The sequence below is a fragment of the Somniosus microcephalus genome, chromosome 31 (genome assembly GCF_052327205.1).
Source record: "Somniosus microcephalus isolate GS21.2 chromosome 31, FLI_Smic_1.0, whole genome shotgun sequence".
NCBI lineage: Eukaryota > Metazoa > Chordata > Chondrichthyes > Squaliformes > Somniosidae > Somniosus > Somniosus microcephalus.
In genome coordinates this window covers 20,506,330-20,526,243 of record NC_141017.1, presented here as the reverse complement: position 1 = coordinate 20,526,243, position 19,914 = coordinate 20,506,330, and the positions used below count along the sequence as shown (strand labels likewise).

The 19,914-nt window shown below is 46.3% G+C and overlaps 1 protein-coding gene across 2 annotated transcripts in view; it reads right to left on the bottom strand.

Moving 5' to 3' along the window:
• Positions 1-2,801: 2,801 nt before the first annotated feature.
• LOC147097612 (adhesion G protein-coupled receptor E3-like) overlaps positions 2,802-19,914 on the bottom strand; it is a 76,499-nt gene continuing 59,386 nt past the window's right edge. The window contains exons 13-16 of one of the 2 annotated variants that reach the window (XM_085971582.1): positions 18,160-18,251; positions 12,106-12,274; positions 9,183-9,278; positions 2,802-5,559 (exon numbers count right to left, since the gene is read on the bottom strand). In XM_085971582.1, coding sequence (XP_085827708.1) covers positions 5,506-5,559; positions 9,183-9,278; positions 12,106-12,274; positions 18,160-18,251 — 411 coding nt within the window. In that variant the 3' untranslated portion in view covers positions 2,802-5,505. Of the gene's footprint in view, positions 5,560-9,182; positions 9,279-12,105; positions 12,275-18,159; positions 18,252-19,167; positions 19,253-19,914 lie in introns of those variants that run through there. The other variant, XM_085971583.1, reaches the window with a different exon arrangement.

Here is a 19,914-nt window from a genome sequence, read left to right as displayed (position 1 = left end):
TCACAACCCATAAACATGATTGCGGAAGCATGGCCGGACCCGAAGAAATTAATGGACCGGGACGTGCTCCCGTGCAGCTGTTCTTACCCAGCCGAGAGTATACCCTATATGCGAGCCACCATCGAGTGATTGTTAAAGCAGGGTGTTCTTCGCAGAGGCACGTTCACGACTAACTCCCCAGTTTGGCCGGTGAGAAAACCAGATGACAGCTGGCGACTGACTATTGACTATCGCTAACTCAGCTCAGTCACCCCCGCGTGTGCCCCGGTGGTTCGGGAGACACCCACCCTACTCTCCCAGATTCCCAGTGGCAGTAATCAGTACAGAATGCAATTCAGTAGAAAACATCAGAATTTGGAAACTGGCTTATGGGAAAAAGGATAAAAGAGCTATGATGGAATAAAGGAGAAAAGGGAAGACCACATGACTCTTTTCTGCTGTTCCACAGGTTTTGTTTTGTGTTCAGTGTGAATGTTAATGTCTTTTTACAAAGCATCTACGAATGTTTAAGGAGTTACAGTAATCCTTTTGTCTGAAAGTCTGTCTTTAAAAGAAAGTGTCTGTTATGTTTGTTTTAGCTCCACCCACTTCTCTGTGCAGCGAGCTAAAAGCCATTTAACCCTTTGTAGTCTTGTCTTGAATTTTGGAAGTTTTAAGAATGTGTGAATATGTTGAGTGCGTTCATTTCAATTCATTAACATTGTGCACCCAGAATTGGGAAAACAACTTTGAACTACAATTTAAGTTAAGGTGGTGTGGAAAAGCTGAAACCGCACTCCCCCCGCCTCCCGCCAAAAAAACTTTGTTTAACAAAAGATTACATTTCAGTCTAAGATTTAACCTTGGAGTCGCGGTTGCTATGGTGAATTTTCCAAAGCAGTTTGATTTGATTTGTTTAAATGTGGAAACTGATTTTTCTCCAGTTATATTCAATATTTTTACAGTCATTTGAAAAGGCATCTGAAGAATGGGCAATAAGAAATATGAAGTAACTTACTGTTGTCTGCAAGCATGTGCTATTCTGCTTTGTTTTATCTGTCCTGTATTGTGGTTAGTTAATAAGATATTGGTCTGAATTAAATTAGAATTATTAAAGTTAACTAACCTATTAAATTGTTAAAACCCAACTGTTTTTTTATGATTGGGAAAGTTTTTTTAAAAGAAAGTTTACGTAAAGTGACGCAATTCCGTCTGACAATAGTTGTTCCGCCTTCTTATAAACCTACAGAGGAGTTAACCCTTTACCGCTGGCAACTGTTTTTTTAAAAATTGTTTCATCAAACAACTTTGATCTATGTTTTCTATCTTTAATATAGTATTGGACAGTAAAGTACCTCCAGGGCTCATGCATGAGATATGAATAATAATTAAAGGAATGCCCCATTTAAGATGTAAGACAGAAAAAGGAAAATTACACCATTCTAGTGAAAGTCAGAAAAGTGCACTTGAGAATAGTAAATTTTCCCTTGCAGCCTTGTGTCCCTGCCTAAGAACTTTTTAAGGAAACTGAAAATTCATAGTCAGGCCACTACCCGAGACATCGGGACCATGCGGTGGAAGGTGAGCAAAGATCTCCAGTCTATCTTTCGATGAGATCGCCTGAAAGCCCGAGAATGGCTGGGATCAGATGTCACGTGTGGCCTGATATTGAGATAGTGGGCGTGCAAATGTGATGTGTTACGTATGAAGCAATTAGCATGTAATGTTGAATTTGCACCTGAAGAACGGGTCTCAGACATGCTGTCACCAGCAAGGCGTGAAATGGTTAATGTGGCTCAGGAGAGGAAGACAACTTTTAAAGCATTGACACATACTCCATCGAGAAACTATCGAATTAATGAATCGATCAGTATAGAAAACATCAAACATCTGTCCTAATATGTCCTTATGTGGCTCGGTGTCAAATTTTGATTGATAATCGCTTCTGTGCAGCGCCTTGGGACGTTTTACTATGTTAAAGGCGCTATATAAATCAAATTAAATCAAATCAAATCAACTTTTATTGTCATTGTTAGTGCACAAGTGCAGTCCAACGAAATGTAGGCTTGCGGCTCCCGAGAGTGTACATTTAGATTAAGACATTTAAACATTCAACATTCATTTGGCTTGTAATACATTAACATAAACATAACCATAATAAAGTGCATTGGCAGATGTGCAGGCTTTAGAGTTTATTTGTGGAGTTCAGTAGGATGACAGCCCTGGGAAAGAAGCTGTTCCTAAATCTGGCCGTACGGGTGCGAATGCATCTGTAGCGTCTCCCAGATGGCAGGAGGGCGAACAGACTGTGGCTGGGGTGGGTAGGGTCTTTGATGATGGACCGTGACCTCCGTAAACAGCATTTCTGGTATATGTGCTCTATGGTATATGTTGTTGTTGAGATGTAATATTCTTGTGTATATTACATAATAACAACGTTAAATTGGTGTTGTAATATCCATGTGTATTATATAATACAATTCTAGACACAAAAGGCATCAAGGGGTGTGGGGAGAGAGCAGGAATATGGTATTGAGATAGAGGATCAGCCATGATCATATTGAATGGTGGAGCAGGCTCGAAGGGCCGAATGGCCGACTCCTGCTCCTATTTTTCTATGTTTCTAATAAGCTTGTATGGTGGAAGTGTAGTCATCTTGTGTATATATAATCACTGTGTGATGGAGCTGTAATATCCCAGTGCATCAGATAATAACACAATGTACGATGGTCAAATAATATCCCTGCATATTATATAGTCACACAGTTTGTGCGATGAAGGTGTAATAGTTGTGTATTATATATTATAATAATTACACAAAGTTTACATTGAAATTTATATTTATTCCATTCCCCAAGCAGATTTTACATCATAAGCATTTCAGTGGAATATAACAACCAATACTTTAATAGAGAATCTCTTATCATACAAATATACATCATTACCAATATTTACTCTTATTCTACCAGTACCAGATTCTTCCATATTCACACAATCTGTTTACTCACATTTCCTTTTAGTCTTCCCATGGGCAAATATCATTTTAATCTCTTCTTGTAACTGTGTCTCTGATTCCCCGTACCTCTCAAATTCATCCCGCCTTCCTCTCTTTTTATCTTTCACTCTTTTTTTCCTCCCTCGGTCTGCCTCTGAGTCAATCTGCGCTCTCTCTCTCTCTCTTGTTCTCTCTCTTGCTCTCTCGCTCACGTTTTCATATTAAGCTTGAACATATCAACTGGCTACAAACAACTGTGATTCATTTTATAACTGCATCCTTTCTGCCTTTTTTCCTCTCGGGTAACATTCCGTCTTCCGTGGACTGGCCATGACGACCAACAGTTTCTCTGGACCAAACCTCGGCCTGTGCCGAGTTATCTCAGCTCAGGCTACTGAATGGCGCTTTGGTTGGATTCCCAATCCTTGTCACGATCCAGTGACCAGTGTTCGATGTGGGCATCGCTGGTAAAGGCCATCATTTATTGAAGTGTTAGAAGAGTGGGCATCAAATGAAGAATGGATCAGGCACCAACTGTGATGCACACTGCTGTTGAACAGCCTCCTGACGGGCACCCTTTGTTGGGTAAGGGCACTAAGGCTTCCACTAATGGAACCAAGGCGGGTAAGTGGAGTTGAGATGCAGATCAGCCATGATCTAACTCATAGAAACATAGAAACATAGAAGATAGGAGCAGGAGTAGGCCATTCGGCCCCTCGAGCCTGCTCCGCCATTCAATGCGATCATGGCTGATCATCCAAATTCAGTACCCTGTCCCTGCCTTCTCCCCATATCCCTTGATCCCTTTAGCCTTAAGAAATATATCCAACTCCTTCTTGAATATATTTAATGAACTGGCCTCCACCGCCCTCTGTGGCAGAGAATTCCACAGGTTCACCACTCTCTGGGTGAAGAAATTCCTCCTCATCTCAGTCCTAAATGGTTTACCCCTTATCCTTAGACAATGACCCCTGGTTCTGGACTCCCCGGCCATCGGGAACATCCTTCCTGCATCTAGTCTGTCCAGGCCTGACAGAATTTTATAGGTTTCGATGAGATCCCCTCTCAATCTTCTAAACTCCAGCGAGTATAAGCCCAATCGACACAATCTCTCCTCATACTCAATGACGAAGCAGGCTCAAGAGGCTAAATGGCCTACTCCTGTTCCTATGTTCCACTGTTTGGGCTTACACTGGTTGTTTGGGTGATTTACAGGGGGCTACTACTGCCTGGGGTTCTCATCCCCCACTTGAGCCTGTATCTTCAGGAAGGGATGGGCGAAAATGAAAAACTTTTTTATTAATTCTCGGGATGTGGGCATCGCTGGCAAGGCCATCAGTATTTTTAGCCCATCTCTAGTTGGCCTGAGAAGGTGGTGGTAGGCCTTCTTCTTGAACCGCTGCAGTCCGCACGTCATTCTTCTGGAGTCACATATAGACCAGACGGGGGAAGGACGGCAGGTTTCCTTCCCTAAAGGACGTCAGTGAACCGGCTGGGTTTCTACGACAATCCGGCAGCTTTTACCGATGCCAACTTTTTTATTTCCAGGCTTTTAAACGGAGTTGAAATTCTCAAACTGCCATGGTGGGATTTGAACTCACGGTTCTCTGGATTATTAGTCCAGGAGTAAGCCAGCGAGTGTAGCAGCAGAGTGAGGAATTGGCGCGTGTCTTTTACTGAGTCCCACAATCCCAGGAATCTGAATTAACATCAACAGAGAGGCAAGACATTAACCCGCGGAATAACATGTACCATTTAAACTCTTCCTCTTGATGGACCTCCTGCTACTACTGAACTCAGAACGACCCCTTGGCTTTCACATCACTGTAAAAACATCATTTTTAAAAAAGGACCAAAAAAAATGTAAAATCATAATTCTTTGTTACAGATTTTAGCACGATATAGATGTTGACAAACTTTAAAATTCATTCAAAGAAAGAACTTGCGTTTATATAGTGCCTTCCACAACCTCAGGATGTCTCAAAGCGCTTCACAGCCAATGAAATACTTTTGAAGTGCAGTCACTGCAGGAAATGCAGCAGCCAATTTGTGCACAGCACGGTCCCATGAACAGCAATTAAATAAATCTGTCTTTAGGGATCGGTTGAGGGATAAATGTTGGCCAGGACACCGGGGCGAACTCTCTGTGATCGGTGAGGTGGCTAGTTCCATTCTACGTCCACCGTACTGTTACCTGTCTCTGGGGGAGAGAGCGGGAATATGGTATTGAGATAGAGGATGAGCCATGATCATATTGAACAGCGGAGCAGGCTCGAAGGGCCAAATGGCCGACTCCTGCTCCAATTTTTCTATGTTTCTATGCTCCAAGTTTCTATGGGCCTTGCCGGTGCTTGAAAATAAGCAGTGCTATATAACAATGGCAAGAAGCAACCCTGTGTACCCTGAGCTGGTGCAGGCCAGAACATCTGCTGCCCAGCGAGTGTGTGGCACCGTGTGATAAAACCCGAGGTTGCGTAGACCTTGACTGAGGTATGATGAGAAGTTGGTAGTCCAACAAGCCCTCCATTGCGTCACTGAACGGCACCGGATATCGTCGACTCTGTTTCTTGGACACTTCTCCTCCCCTTAGGAAAAAAAAGGACAGACACTGAGTTAGATGAAGAAAATCAGTCGCGACTTTTCAAAGTAAATGCCTTTTTTTTTTAACCTCTCTAAAGTCAGCCGCAGCTAGAGGTGCCGGCTGTACCTCAGTGATCAGCACACTCGCCTCTGGATCAGGAAGGTTGTGAGTTTGAGTCCCACTCCAGAGACTTGAGCACAAAATCCAGGCTGACACTCCCAGTGCAGTGCTGAGGGAGTGCTGTGCTGTCAGAGGTGCCGTCTTTCAGATAAGATGTTAAACCGAGGCCCCGTCTGCTCTCTCAGGTGGACATAAACGATCCCATGGCACCATTTCGAAGAGGAGCAGGGGGAGTTCTCCCTGGTACCTGGCCAATATTTATCACTGAACAACACAATAGCAAAATACTGTGGATGCTGGAAATCCGAAATAACAACAGAAAACGCTGGCAAAACTCAGCAGGCCAGGCAGTATCCATGGAGAGAGAATCAGAGTTAACGTTTCAGGTCGATGACCCTTCATCAGAACAGTTTGTGGCCATGATCACATTGCTGTTTGTGGCCATGATCACATTGCTGTTTGTGGGAGCTTGCTGTGCACAAATTGGCTGCTGCGTTTTCTACATTACAACAGTGACTCCACTTCTACAGTACTTCATTGGCTGTAAAGCTCTTTGCGATGTGCTGAGGTCATAAAAGACGCAATAGAAAAGCCATTTTCTCTGAAATTTAGAGACAGTGATTTCTAACGTTGAATTGTAGCCCATGCTAAATATGTATCAATGTGAAACATTGAAACCTTCCTTCAAATCTCCTGGAAATTCATTTCCATTTCCCACCTCCACAACTGGCAAACTCACGGGCCTCGACGTTGTCTGGAATGTCTTCTGTTACCCAGCCTGTGGGGGCACTGAGTGGGAGAGATGAGGCGAGTAGGGCGAGAAATATCAGGAGCCACTATTCAAACAAGGCCCGAGGACCATTTGGTCATTGGATTGAAAGGGGTAAAGTGGTGTAGTGGTGATATTACTGGACTAGTAATGCAGGGAACATGAGTTCACTTTTTTTGTTGAAATGTAGGCAAAACAGCAGCCAATTTGTGCACAGCAAGGTCCCACAAACAGCAACGAGATAGATGACCCCGATCATCTGTTTTTTTACTGGTGTTGGTTAAAGGATAAATTTTGGCCAGAATACCAGGAGAATGCTCCTGATCTTCAAAAAGTGCCGTGGGATCTTTTACATCCACCTGAGAGAGCAAATGGGGCCTTGGTTTGATGTCTCAATCGAAAGACGGCACCTCCGACAGTGCAGCACTCCCTCAGTATTGCCAGCCTAGATTTTTGTGCTCAAGTCTCTGGAGTGGGGCTTTGTATGGTTCGCAAAATTTCGGCAGCCCCCAAAGATTATTTCATTAAAAGAAAACCTGGTTGGAATGTACTTTACATCAAAGATGGCTGCAGCAAGCCTCATGGCAAAAGAGAAAAACAGCCTGTCTGAATATCTCCCAGCACTGGATGACAAAGGATTGAAAAAAATACCAGCTTCTGATATACTGAAGTACTTGAAACTGTCAATCAACTGCAGTTAGGAAGTTTCAACAAGGAACAAAGGATTGTTTGTTTACACAAACTCTTAGCAGTTTTGACTCAAGGGCTTAAGTGATTGCTGTCAATCTAGTTGCTGTTGAAATGTAACCACAGGACAAAGGATTGTTTACACTAACACTTAAGGTTTGTTTATCAAGCACTGAAGAAACCAGCGGGACATTTTTAAACTGGGACAGCTCTATTCACAAACCAGTCAAATGAATGGGAAACACATTCAAACCCATTATGGTGAATAGGGACAAATTGGTCCCTTTTGTGTAACCCAGATACGTCCAGATTTGGGCACTAAGATAAGGACTCCCAATGGGGTATAAAGGTAGCCCCTCAGGAAGCCATTCTCTCTCTCTCTACCACCTCATCTCCGGTGCCCTGCCTTCAAGAGGACCGTAACAGCCTGCCCAAAGAAGTGGAGTACCAGCAGTTACTTTTGAATTACTGGGGTATCTCTACTTCGGGCGGTGAAAAATCTAAGGCAATCTGCAGGGCATGGAGCAGGCATTTCAACATCATAGACTGGTGAGCATAAACTTTCTGGCCCATTACAAGGCAACCTAGATAGGTATAAGGGGTGGAAACTAAAGGGGAATTTTGTTAAATTGTAATTTTAGTCAATTTTCCCTCGATGTGTCCGTCTTCTTTCTCCTCCCCGTTAAATAAAGGTGTGCTGTATTCATAATTATTCTCACTGTATAGCAATTTTATTCTTTATTTCAATAAAACATTGGTTTTCTTTGCACCAAATCACTGGTCTCGTTTTGTCTATATCGCTACTGAAATAAGTCCGGCGGTCAGAACCAAAGGGGAAGCGATTCGAACCGCACGGGGCTGGAACAGCTCAGACACGCGGCTGACTGACCAGGTAAAAACCCCAAAACACCACCAAAAACCCCCCTACAGCTTGATCCCACAACCTTCTGACTCAGAGGTGAGGGTGCTACCCACTGAGCCACAGCTGACAGCTAAATAAAACAGCAACTCAGAACTTCTAGAACCTTTTGCGAGCAATGTGTACTTTTGATGGGAGTGATATTTTCAGAAAGGTTGGAATCCTGCTGCCAAATGTGGTTTATCAGAGTCTAATTCCATCCCTATCTTAGATTAGTTACTTGCAAACATTGCCCAAAGTTAATGAAATGTGAAGGCAGGTTGTCCTGGTGTTTCACACAAGTTCAGTTGAACGGTTCAATAGTGCCAGGCAATGACTATCTCCAACAAGCGAGAATCTAACCACCGCCCCTTGACATTCAATGGCATTACCATCGCCGAATCCCCCACCATCAACATCCTGGGGGTCACTATTGACCAGAAACTTAACTGGACCAGCCACATAAATACTGTGGCAACAAGAGCAGGTTAGAGGCTGGGTATTCTGTGATGAGTGTCTCACCTCCTGCCTCCCCAAAGCCTTTCCACCATCTACGAGGCACAATTAAGGAGTGTGATGGAACACTCTCCACTTGCCTGAATGAGTGCAACTCCAACAACACTCAAGAAGCTCGACACCATCCAGGACAAAGCAGTCCGCTTGATTAGCACCCCATCCACCACCTTAAACATTCGCTCCCTCCACCACCGACGTGCCGTGGCTGCAGTGTGTACCATCTACAAGATGCACTGCAGCAACTCGCCAAGGCTTCTTCGGCAGCACCTCCGAAACCCGCGACCTCTTCCACCTAGAAGGACAAGGGCAGTAGGCGCATGGGAACACCATCACCCCCAAGTTCCCCTCCAATCACACACCATCCTGACTTGGAAATATATCGGCCGATCCTTCATCATCGCTGGGTCAAAATCCTGGAACTCCCTCCCTAACAGCACTGTGGGAGTACCTTCACCACACGGACTGCAGCGGTTCAAGAAGGCGGCGCACCACCACCTTCTCAAGGACAACCAGGGATGGGCAATAAATGCTGGCATTGCCAGCGATGCCCAGATCCCACAAGCGAATAAAAAAAAAAGTTATTGTAATGTGGAGGAAGGGATTCTCAATGTTCTAGCAAAGAGTTTGGAGATTTTACCTGGCTTGTTGCTGACCGTGTGCTGGAGGTGGAAACTGGTGTCCAACTTGATGATGTCCAGCACGTTCTGAGACACCGAGTATAGGCGTCTCTCACCTATTAAAAGCAAAGAGAAACAGCATTTGTAGTTTGAACTATATATAAATATAAGGCCGAGTAGGCTACGGAGCCAGAGAAAATAGGAAAGATCTGAGTTCTATTCCTGGTCTGTGCTGAACTAGTCTACCTCGGGGTTTCCCTGGAATTGAATCTTGTCTGTGTGGCTCAGTCACCCAGCCAATCACCTTGACAAACAACAACGACTTGCCTTTACATAGCGCCTTCAATATAGTAGAACGTCCCAAGGTGCTTCACAGGAGCGTTACCAAACAGAATTTGACACCGAGCCACATAAGAAGACATTAATCTCCTTCAGCCCCACAACCCCCCCACTCCGAGGTATCTGCGCTCCTCTAATTCTGCCCTCTTGAGCATCCCTGATTATAATCGCTCAACCATTGGTGGCCGCGCCTTCTGTTGCCTGGGCCGTAAGCTCTGGAATTCCCTCCCTAAAACTCTCCGCCTCTCTACCTCTCTTTCCTCCTTTAAGACGCTCCTTAAAACCGACCTCTTCGACCAAGCCTATTAGGTCACCTGCCCTAATTTCTCCTTATGTTGCTGGCTGTCAAAATTTTTGTCTGATAACACTCCTGTGAAGCGCCTTGGGACGTTTTACTATGTTAAAGGCGCTATATAAATACAAGTTGTTGTTGTTATTAGGGCAGATGACCAAAAGCTTGGCCAAAGAGGTAGATTTTAAGGAAGAGAGCGAGGAACAGAAGCGGAGAGATTTAGGGAAGGAATTCCAGTGTTTAGGTCCTCGGCAGCTGAAGGCACGGCCGTCAATGGTGGAGTGAATAAAATCAGGGATGCTCAAGAGGGCAGAATTAGAGGAGCGCAGATATCTCGGGGGGTTGTGGGGCTGAAGGAGCTTACAGAGATAGGGAGGGGCGAGGCCATGGAGGGATTTGAAAACAAGGATGAGAATTTTAAAATTGAGGCGTTGCTCAATGGGGAACCAATGTAGGTCAGCGAGCATGGGGTTGATGGGTGAACGGGACTTGGGACTAGGACACAGGCAGCCGAGTTTTGGATGACCTCAAACTCCTTTCAAAGACATTTCTTCCTAGGTTCCCAGTGTGTTTATTCAGTGAATCATTGAGCTATACAGATCAGCACAGTCCCATTTTTGGCTCCCAGTCTGTGCTGAGTTAACTGATCTGAGTGATGGCGGAAGCCTAAAGGGGCTACAATTGGTCTCTGTTGACTGTTCAGGAAGGGAAGGTCTACAGGGCTCCTGCTTTGATCTAGCGCCCTCTGCTGGAAGAGTGCATATCAGCTGAAGACAAGAAAGCCTCCCAACATAGAATTGTACAGCCATTCGGCCCTACTGGTCCATGCCGGTGTTTTTGCTCCACACAAGCCTCCTCCCACCCTGCTAACCCTATCAACATATCCATTTTTTCCTTTCTCCCTCATGTACTAATCCAGCTTCCCCTTAAATGCCTCTCTGCTATTCGCCTCAACCGCCCCCTGTGGCGGCAAGTTCCACATTCTCACCACTCTCTTGTGAAGAAGTTTCTCCTGAGTTTCTTGCTGGATTTATGAGTGACTATCTTATAACGATGGCTCCAACAGTCATGGTCAATACTCAGACAGGAAGGTGGCTATTTGGGCAATTGGAATGCACTGAACCTTATCCCAAGAAAAGTCAACGCCTTCAGGAGAGGACATTGATGCACAAGACACCAGAGGGGTGAATTTAAAATTGAGGCATTGCTTAACCGGGAACCAATGCAGATCAGTGAACACAGGGGTGATGGGAGAACGGGACTTCACCGCCACAGAATTGCCTGGCAATGACTATCTCCAACAAGCGAGAGTCTAACCATCTCCCCTTGACATTCAACGACATTACCATCACCGATTCCCCCACCATCAACATCCTGGGGGTCACCATTGACCAGAAACTTAACTGGACCAGCCACGTAAATGCTGTGGCAACAAGAGCAGGTCAGAGGCTGGGTATTCTGTGACGAGTGTCTCACCTCCTGACTCCCCAAAGCCTTTCCAACATGTACATGGCAGAAGTAAGGAACGTGATGGAATACTCTCCACTTGCCTGGATGAGTGCAGCTCCAACAACACTCAAGAAGCTGGACACCAAAGCAGCCTGTTTGATTGGCACCCCATCCACCACCTTAAACATTCACTCCCTCCACCATCGGCGTACCATGGCTGCAGTGTGTACCATCTACAAGATGCACTGCAGCAACTCGCTAAGGCTTCTTCGGCAGCACCTCCCAAACACGAGACCTCTACCACCTAGAAGGACAAGGGCAGCAGGCGCATGGGAACACCACCACCTCCAAGTTCCTCTCCAAGTCACACACCTGACTTGGAAGTATATTAGCCGTTCCTTCATCGTCGCTGGGTCAAAATCATGGAACTCCCTCCCTAACAGCACTGTGGGAGTACCTTCACCACACGGACTGCAGCGGTTCAAGGAGGCAGCTCACCACCACCTTCTCAAGGGCAATTAGGGATGGGCAATAAATGCTGGCCTTGCCAGTGACGCCCAGATCCCATAACCAAATAAAAAAATAAAATTATGAGGACATGTTGCATGAACTTGGCTTGTATTCCCTTTGAGCGCGGAAGTTCGAGGGATGATCTGATGGAGGTGTTAAAAATGTTAAAAGCATCAGATGGGGAGTCAAGAACGAGGCGGACTAATCTTAAAATTAGAGTCAGGGCGCTCAAGAGAAGCCAGCGTTTTCAGGAGAGGAGGGAAGAGCATAAGATACCTTATCGTATGACTACATGGGTGCACAAGACACCAGAGCGTGTGAAGAACACATTAAATAAAGGAATGGAGACTTACCTTCTTATACATCAGGCAGTGCATGATGAAAATGAACATTCCCTGGAAACAGTTAAATATGGTGAAGATGAACATCATCGGAATGGTCGCCTCTTGGATATAAAACGCTCCCAATATCCAGGTACAGCCCAAGATGACCAACTGACAAATGGCTGTCATTGTGAATAATCTGTGTAAAAACAATCATTTATCGAATTATTCAGCGTCCAAATACAGCTATAGAATCAATAACAGCAGTAGTCTTTGATAGTAATATTTATAATATGGTGATCCTTATTATAATGAAATTAATTTTACAGTGGAAAGTTTACTGACTCATGCATGACTGGATTAAATTGTGAACTTTTAGCTGTTTGCTAAAATATTACGTTTCATGATAATTTCTGGGATAAGAACAGAAGAACAGAAGAATTAGGAACAGGACGTCCCAAATCGCTTTACAGCCAATGAAGTACTTTTTGAAGTGTGGTCACTGTCGTAATATGGGAAACGCAGCAGCCAATTTGCGCGCAGCAAGCTCCCATAAACAGCAATGTGATAATGACCAGGTAATCTGTGTTTTTAGTGAGATTGATTGAGGGATAAATATTGGCCAGGACATCGGGGATAACTCCACCCTGCTCTTCTTCGAAACAGCACCATGGGAACTTTTACATCCACCTGAGAGAGCAGATGGGGCCTCGGTTTAACATCTCATCTGAAAGACGGCTCCTCCAACAACGCAGCACTCTCTCAGCACTGCACTGAGGTGTCAGCCTGGATTCTGCGCTCAAGTCGAGGAGTAACTGAGATCAGACTTAACTAAACACAGACAAGGAGTAGAACTTTGGACCTCCAGGTCTCGTACATGTCAAGAACACTGCATCTGCCCACCACAACAACAACTTGTGTTTATATAGTGCCTTTAATGTAGTGAAACATCCCAAGGTGCTACATACGACCAAAAAAAAAAATTGACACTAAGCCACATAAGGAGAAATTAGGGCAGGTGACCAAAAGCTTGGTCAAAGAGGTAGGTTTTAAGGAGCATCTTAAAGGAGGAAAGAGAGGTAGAGAGGCGGAGAGGTTTAGGCAGGGAATTCCAGAGCTTAGGGCCCAGGCAACAGAAGGCCTGGCCACCACTGGTTGAGCAATTATAATCAGGGATGCTCAAGCAGGTAGAATTAAAGGAGCGCAGATATCTCGGGGGGTTGTGGGGCTGGAGGAGATTACAGAGATAGGGATGGGCGAGGCCATGGAAGGATTAGAAAGCAAGGATGAGGATTTTGAAATTGAGGCGTTGCTTAACCGTGAGCCAATGTAGGTCAGCGAGCACAGGGGTGATGGGTGAACGGGACTTAGTGCGAGTTAGGACACGGGCAGCCGAGTTTTGGATGACCTGAAGTTTACGTAGGGTGGAATGTGGGAGTGCGTTGGAATAGTCAAGTCTAGAAGTAACAAAGGCATGGATGAGGGTTTCAGCAGCAGATGAGCTGAGGCAAGGGCGGAGACGGGCAATAGAATCATAGAATGGTTACAGCACGGAAGAAGGCCATTCGGCCCATTCGGCCCGTGCCGACTCTCAGCTAGTCTCACTCCCCCGCCCTTTCCCCGTAGCTCTGCAATTTCTTTTCCTTCAGATACTTATCCAACTCCCTTTTGAAAGATTAGATTGAGTCTGCCTCCACCACCCTTTCAGTCAGTGCATTCCAGATTTTTACCACTCGTTGCTTAAAAAAGTTTTTCATACATCGCCTTTGGTTCTTTTGCCAATCACCTTAAATCTGTGTCCACTGGTTCTCGACCCTTCTGCCAATGGGAACAGTTTCTCTCTATCTACTCTGTCCAGAACCCTCATGATTTTGAACACCTCTATCAAATCTCCTCTCAACCTTCTCTGCTCCAAGGAGAACGACCCCAGCTTCTACTGAACTCCACAAATAAACTCTAAAGCCTGCACATCTGCCAATGCACTTTATTGGCCCAGTAATTCACAGAATCACAGAATCACAGAAACCCCACAATGCAGATAGAGGCCATTTCGGCCCATCGAGCCTGCACCGACACATATCCCACCCGATCCCCGTAACCCCTACACCAACACATATCCCACCTTATCCCCGTAACCCCGCGTATTTAATCCCCCTAACACTAAGGGTCAATTTATCATAGCCAATCAACCTAACCCGCACATCTTTGGACTGTGGGAGGAAACCGGAGCACCCGGAGGAAACCCACGCAAACACGGGGAGAATGTGCAAACTCCACACAGACAGTCACGCGAGGCCGGATTTGAACCCGGGTCCCTGGTGCTGTGAGGCAACAGTGCTAACCACTATGCCACCGTGCAAATTTTTATAATGGAGAAGATCCTCACACCAGCATGCCTGGACTTAGATCATCGGGAGGCGGACTCATCCACCAAGTTTACTCACTGGCTTAAGTGTTTCGAAAAATTCCTGACCGCCTCCGCAGCAATCAAATCGGACGAGGACAAACTGGATGTCCTGACCTCCAAAGTGAACCACCGAGTGTACTCGGTCATCCAAGACGCGACCTCGTACGCGGACGCTATCAAGCTCCTCAAGGACCAGTACACGCGCCCAGTGAACGAAGTGTACGCCAGGCACCTTCTGGGGAGTCGTAAACAACAACCTGGGGAATCGACCGTGGAATACCTTCAGGCACTGTCTGTGCTTGGCCGGGCCTGTGGTTGTAAGGATGTAAAGGCCGCCGTGTACACAGAGGAACTTACCCGGGACGCTTTTGTAGCGGGCCACAGATCCAATTACACCCGACAGCGACTGTTGGAGCAGAGTGACCTCGACCTCAACAAGGCCTCTGAACTCGCACTATCACTGGATGCAGCCTACCGGGGCATGGATGCCTACTCCTCTGCACCGTGGACGCCGCGGGGAATGACAGCCTGGGACACGGTAGGACCGCCTCATAGCGCCGTGCCACCCCAGCCACACCCCAGCAACGGCCCAACTACCGCAGCAGTGTCCCAAGGCCAGACAGCAGTGCCCCAAGGCCAGAAATGCTACTTCTGTGGCCAGGCAAAACACCCCAGAGCGCGCTGCCCGGCGAAAAACGCGATCTGCTCGGGCTGCGGGAAGAAGGGACACTACGCTAACGTCTGCAGGGCCAAAGCCACCCCGAACCCCAGCAGCGCCGCGTGTGGGCCATGCGGGCCGCCATCTTGGGCCTCCCCGGCCATGTGCGAACCACCGGTACAGCAGCCATTTTGGACGCCTCCAGCCACATGGGGATCATGGACGCCGCCATCTTGGACGACAGCCGGAATGCAGCAGGCCCCCAACACCGCCTCATCTGATACCCGCAGCGACACACCGACCCCTACGCTGGCATCCGTTACACTGGACCAAGCAAGACCGCACCAGCTGGCCAGCTCCACAATGGACATTAAGGTAAATGGCCATGATACAATCTGCCTTTTTGACTCTGGGAGCATGGAGAGCTTCATCCACCCCGACACGGTGCGGCGCTGCTCTCTCCCAGTCCTGCCTGCGCACCAGCGGATTTCTATGGCCTCCGAGTCCCAGTCGACGGACATCGGCGGCTACTGCGTAGTGACACTCGTAGTAGACGGGACCGTGTACGATCATTTTAAACTTCTGGTCCTGCCCGACCTCTGCGCTGCCGTCCTGCTGGGGTTAGATTTTCAGTGCCACCTTAAAAGTGTTACGATGGCGTACGGTGGACCCCTACCCCCACTCACAGTCCGCAGCCAGCAGCTCCCAAATTGCCCGCCGCGCACCAGGTGCAACCTCTCCACACTCAGAGTCACCCCCCCCCCACTGTTTGCTAACCTCACCCCCGACTGTAAGCCCATCGCCACAAAGAGCAGGCGATACAGTGCCGGGGACAGGGTTTTCATTAAAACCGAAGTGGAGCGGCTCCTGAAGGAAGGGATTATTGAGGGCAGCACCAGCCCCTGGCGAGCCCAGGTTGCGGTCGTTAAGACCGGCGAGAAGCAGCGCCTGGTCATCGACTACAGCCAGACAATAAATCGCTACACCCTGCTGGACGCCTACCCACTCCCCCGCATAGCTGATATGGTCAACCAGATCGCGCAGTACCGCGTCTTCTCGACCACTGACCTGAAATCAGCGTACGGACAGGGTACTCACGCGTGTGCCAGGAGGAATTGCCGGTTTTCAGCATGCACAGCGCATGCGCTGAAAACCGGCATTTCCTGTCCTCTGACCCAAGGGGTTAAGAGGCTGAACGCATGCGCGGTATTGGGCAGCGCGTGCGACTTGGATTTCCTGTATTTTTACAGATTTGCGCATGTGTAAAGGCCTCCGGTTTTTACACATTGAAAAACCACACGTAAGTACTTCGTTTTACAGGTAAGTGGTCTTTTAGTACAATTTAGATTTTTTTTTTCCACAGGTTTATTATTTTTAAAGAATCTACAGTAAGGTAAGTTTAGTTTTAGACCCTATTTTTTTTTAATTTATTTTTCTCAAAAGTTTGATTAATTGTTTAAAATAGTTTTTTAAAGTTATTCATAGTTAATTTAATTATTGGGATGCTTTTTAAAATTTTATTTAAAGTTTAAGTAGTGTTTTGGGGTGCCGTACTTTTCATGAGTTTGACAGTCTTTACTATCAAACTTATGAATGAAGTTTCCCCTCCCCTGATTGGCTGAACAGTGCTCACCTGATCCCAGCCGGCACATCGCACTAACTACGCCGCTGGGTCAGGTTAGCACAGCGCGCCGATATCAGAACCTGGCCACTGAAAGGAAATCCACTGCGGGCCAGGTTTCAGATGTCGGCGCGCCGGGTAAGTGCACATCGGGGGCTTGCACGCGCGGCAAGCCCCCGACAGGAATTACTGGGCCATTATGGTTATGTTTATGTTAATGTATTACAAGCCAAATGTATGTTGAATGCTTAAATGTCTTAATCTAAATGTACACTCTCGGGAGCCGCAAGCCTACATTTCGTTGTACTGCACTTGTGCACTAACAATGACAATAAAAGTTGATTTGATTTTTTTTTTTTTTTTTCTAGTCTATTAACATAACTGAAGTCCCTCATCCCTGGAATCATCCTCATAAAACTTTTCTGCACCCTCTCTAAGGCCTTCACATCCTTCCTGAAGTGTGGTGCCCAGAATTGGACACAGTACTCCTGTTGGGGCCGGACCAGTGTTTTATACAGGTTCACCATAATTTCCACACATTTGTACTCTATACCTCTGTTTATGAAGCCCAGGATCCCATAAGCCTTTTTAACTGCTTTCGCAATCTGCCCTGCCACCTTCAACGATTTGTGCACATATACCCCTAGGTTTCTCTGTTTGTGCACCCACTATAGGATTGTACCATTTAGCCTCTCCTCATTCTTTCTACCAAAATGTATTACTTCGCACTTTTCTGCATTAAATTTCATCTGCCACGTGTCCGCCCATTTCACCAGCCTGTCCATGTCTTCTTGAAGTCTATCACTATCCTCCTCACTGTTCACTATACTTCCAAGTTTTGTGTCATCTGCAAATTTTGAAATTGTGCCCTGTACACCCACGTCCAAGTCATTAATATATATCAAGAAAAGCAGTGGTCCTAGAACTGACCCCTGGGGAACCCCTTCCTCCAGTCCGATAAACAACCGTTCACCACTACTCTCTGTTTCCTGTCACTCAGCCAATTCCGTATCAATGCTGCCACTGTCCCTTTTATTCCATGGGCTTCGACTTTGCTGGCGAGTCTCATGGAATGAAAGGGACAGTGGCAGCATGGATACAGAATTGGCTGAGTGACAGGAAACAGAGAGTCGTGGTGAACGGTTGTTTTTCGGACTGGAGGAAGGTATACAGTGGTGTTACGGAAGTGGAAATAGGCAGTCTTGGTTATGCTGCGGACATGTGGCCATTTGACATTTGCACTAACCCATTAAGGGAGACCAACTTTACATGTATGAGGCGCTCACAGAACAGTGAATAGGTAGAAGGTCGTAAGAGATTTTGGAAATTTTGGGAAGTGCCATTGAATTGGAGAAGGACCAAGCTAAGTCAAGCAGCGTCAGGTTGTAAATCATTTACCTGTACTTTTCCAGTTTCCTCTGGTCAGAACTGATATTTGACATTTGCTCTTTCAACCTCATCAACGTGTTGCAAAGGGTGATTAAATTGACCTGCAATCAAAGTTAAAGTTAAAATTTAATGTTAAGCATCCTAAAAGTGATGCAGTACTCAAAAGGTTAACAGGCATTTGTCATAGCTCCCTTGGTGGGTCAGTGACTTTATCCAGTGAATTGTGAATCTATACAGACCAGAAGATCCCAGTTTCAGTCCCCCATACATGCTGAGAGATGGTAAGGGCATTTCAATTGGGTCTTAGCATCCCCGTGTTAGGGAGGGCTACATCAGCCAGGGACCCCCTGATTGCTATCCAGCAAACCCGGCCAGAAGCGAGTGTGTAAGGACATGGAGTGAGGATAAGACTGGGGTTGGGTGTGCAATTGAACCATCTACCAACACTCATACAAGGAGAGCTGCCAATTGGCCGACATGCCAGAGAACAAACAATGTCTATGGAATGCTACTTCAGCGAGGGCTGCTTTCTTCAAGAGGGAGGAAAACAAAATAAAACTTTACTCTAAAAACTCCTTTTGGTGCACTGATGCTGTGGGTCATGGAGTGGAACATTGCATCGAGTCATCCAACCCATACGAGGAGATTTGTTTTTCTTGAAAGGCAATAACAATAGTCGGATACAGTTCTTTAGATACTGGAAGCCCATTAATCTTTCATCTAAGTATCCGTTCTTCTTGAATTAGCATGGACAGTGAGTTTCAGCAAGCTGTTTAATCAACATGTCCACCTACACATTGTCCAGCAGAGCTCACTGGACAGTGATCAGATGTGGGGTATTGCAATGAGAGATGCAAGGCCCAGAATTATTGTCTGATATTCAAGACCTGCTGGTGCATGCCTATGGCCCCATGAAATTCAGAAGTAATTCAGGACAGCTGTTAGTAGTATCCAGGTACAGAACGCATAACCAAAAATATGCCATTCCTTTTGGCAACCCAGACTTAATAGATGTACCTGAAACAGAGGATCATCTACCACCAAAGTAGGGGAAGCAAACTCAGCCAGCTGACGAAGTCAGGCGTGACCTCACGTCAGGAACCTACTGATACAATAGGTATAAAAAAATGATCCACATGTGTTTAGGGACAATTGGGCTGCTATATATGTCTTCCTCATAGAAGTTTTATATCATAGAGTCATAGAGTTCTACAGCACAGAAAGAGGCCCTTCGGCCCATCGTGCCCACGCTGGCCATCAAGCCCTGTCTATTCTAATCCCATTTTCCAGCACTTGGTCCGTAGCCTTGTATGCTATGGTGTTTCAAGTGCTCATCTAAATGCTTCTTGAATGTTGTGAGGGTTCCTGCCTCTACCACCCTTTCAGGCAGTGAGTTCCAGATTCCAACCACTCTCTGGGTGAAAAAGTTTTTCCTCAAATCCCCTCTTAACCTCCTGCCCCTTACCTTGAAACTATGCCCCCTGGTTATTGACCCCTCTACTAAGGGGAAAAGTTCCTTTCTATCTACCCTATCTATGCCCCTCATAATTTTGTACACCTCAATCAGGTCCCCCCTCAGCCTTCTCTGCTCTAAGGAAAACAACCCCAGCCTGCCCAGTCTCTCCTCATAGCTGAAGTGCTCCAGCCCAAGTAACATCCTGGTGAATGACTAATAACTGGGCCCCCTGTAAACAAAGCTTTCCCGCTTACCTCACTTCACTTTTGCAGGTGAGTGCAACACGGTTCTGGTACCTGGGCTGATGT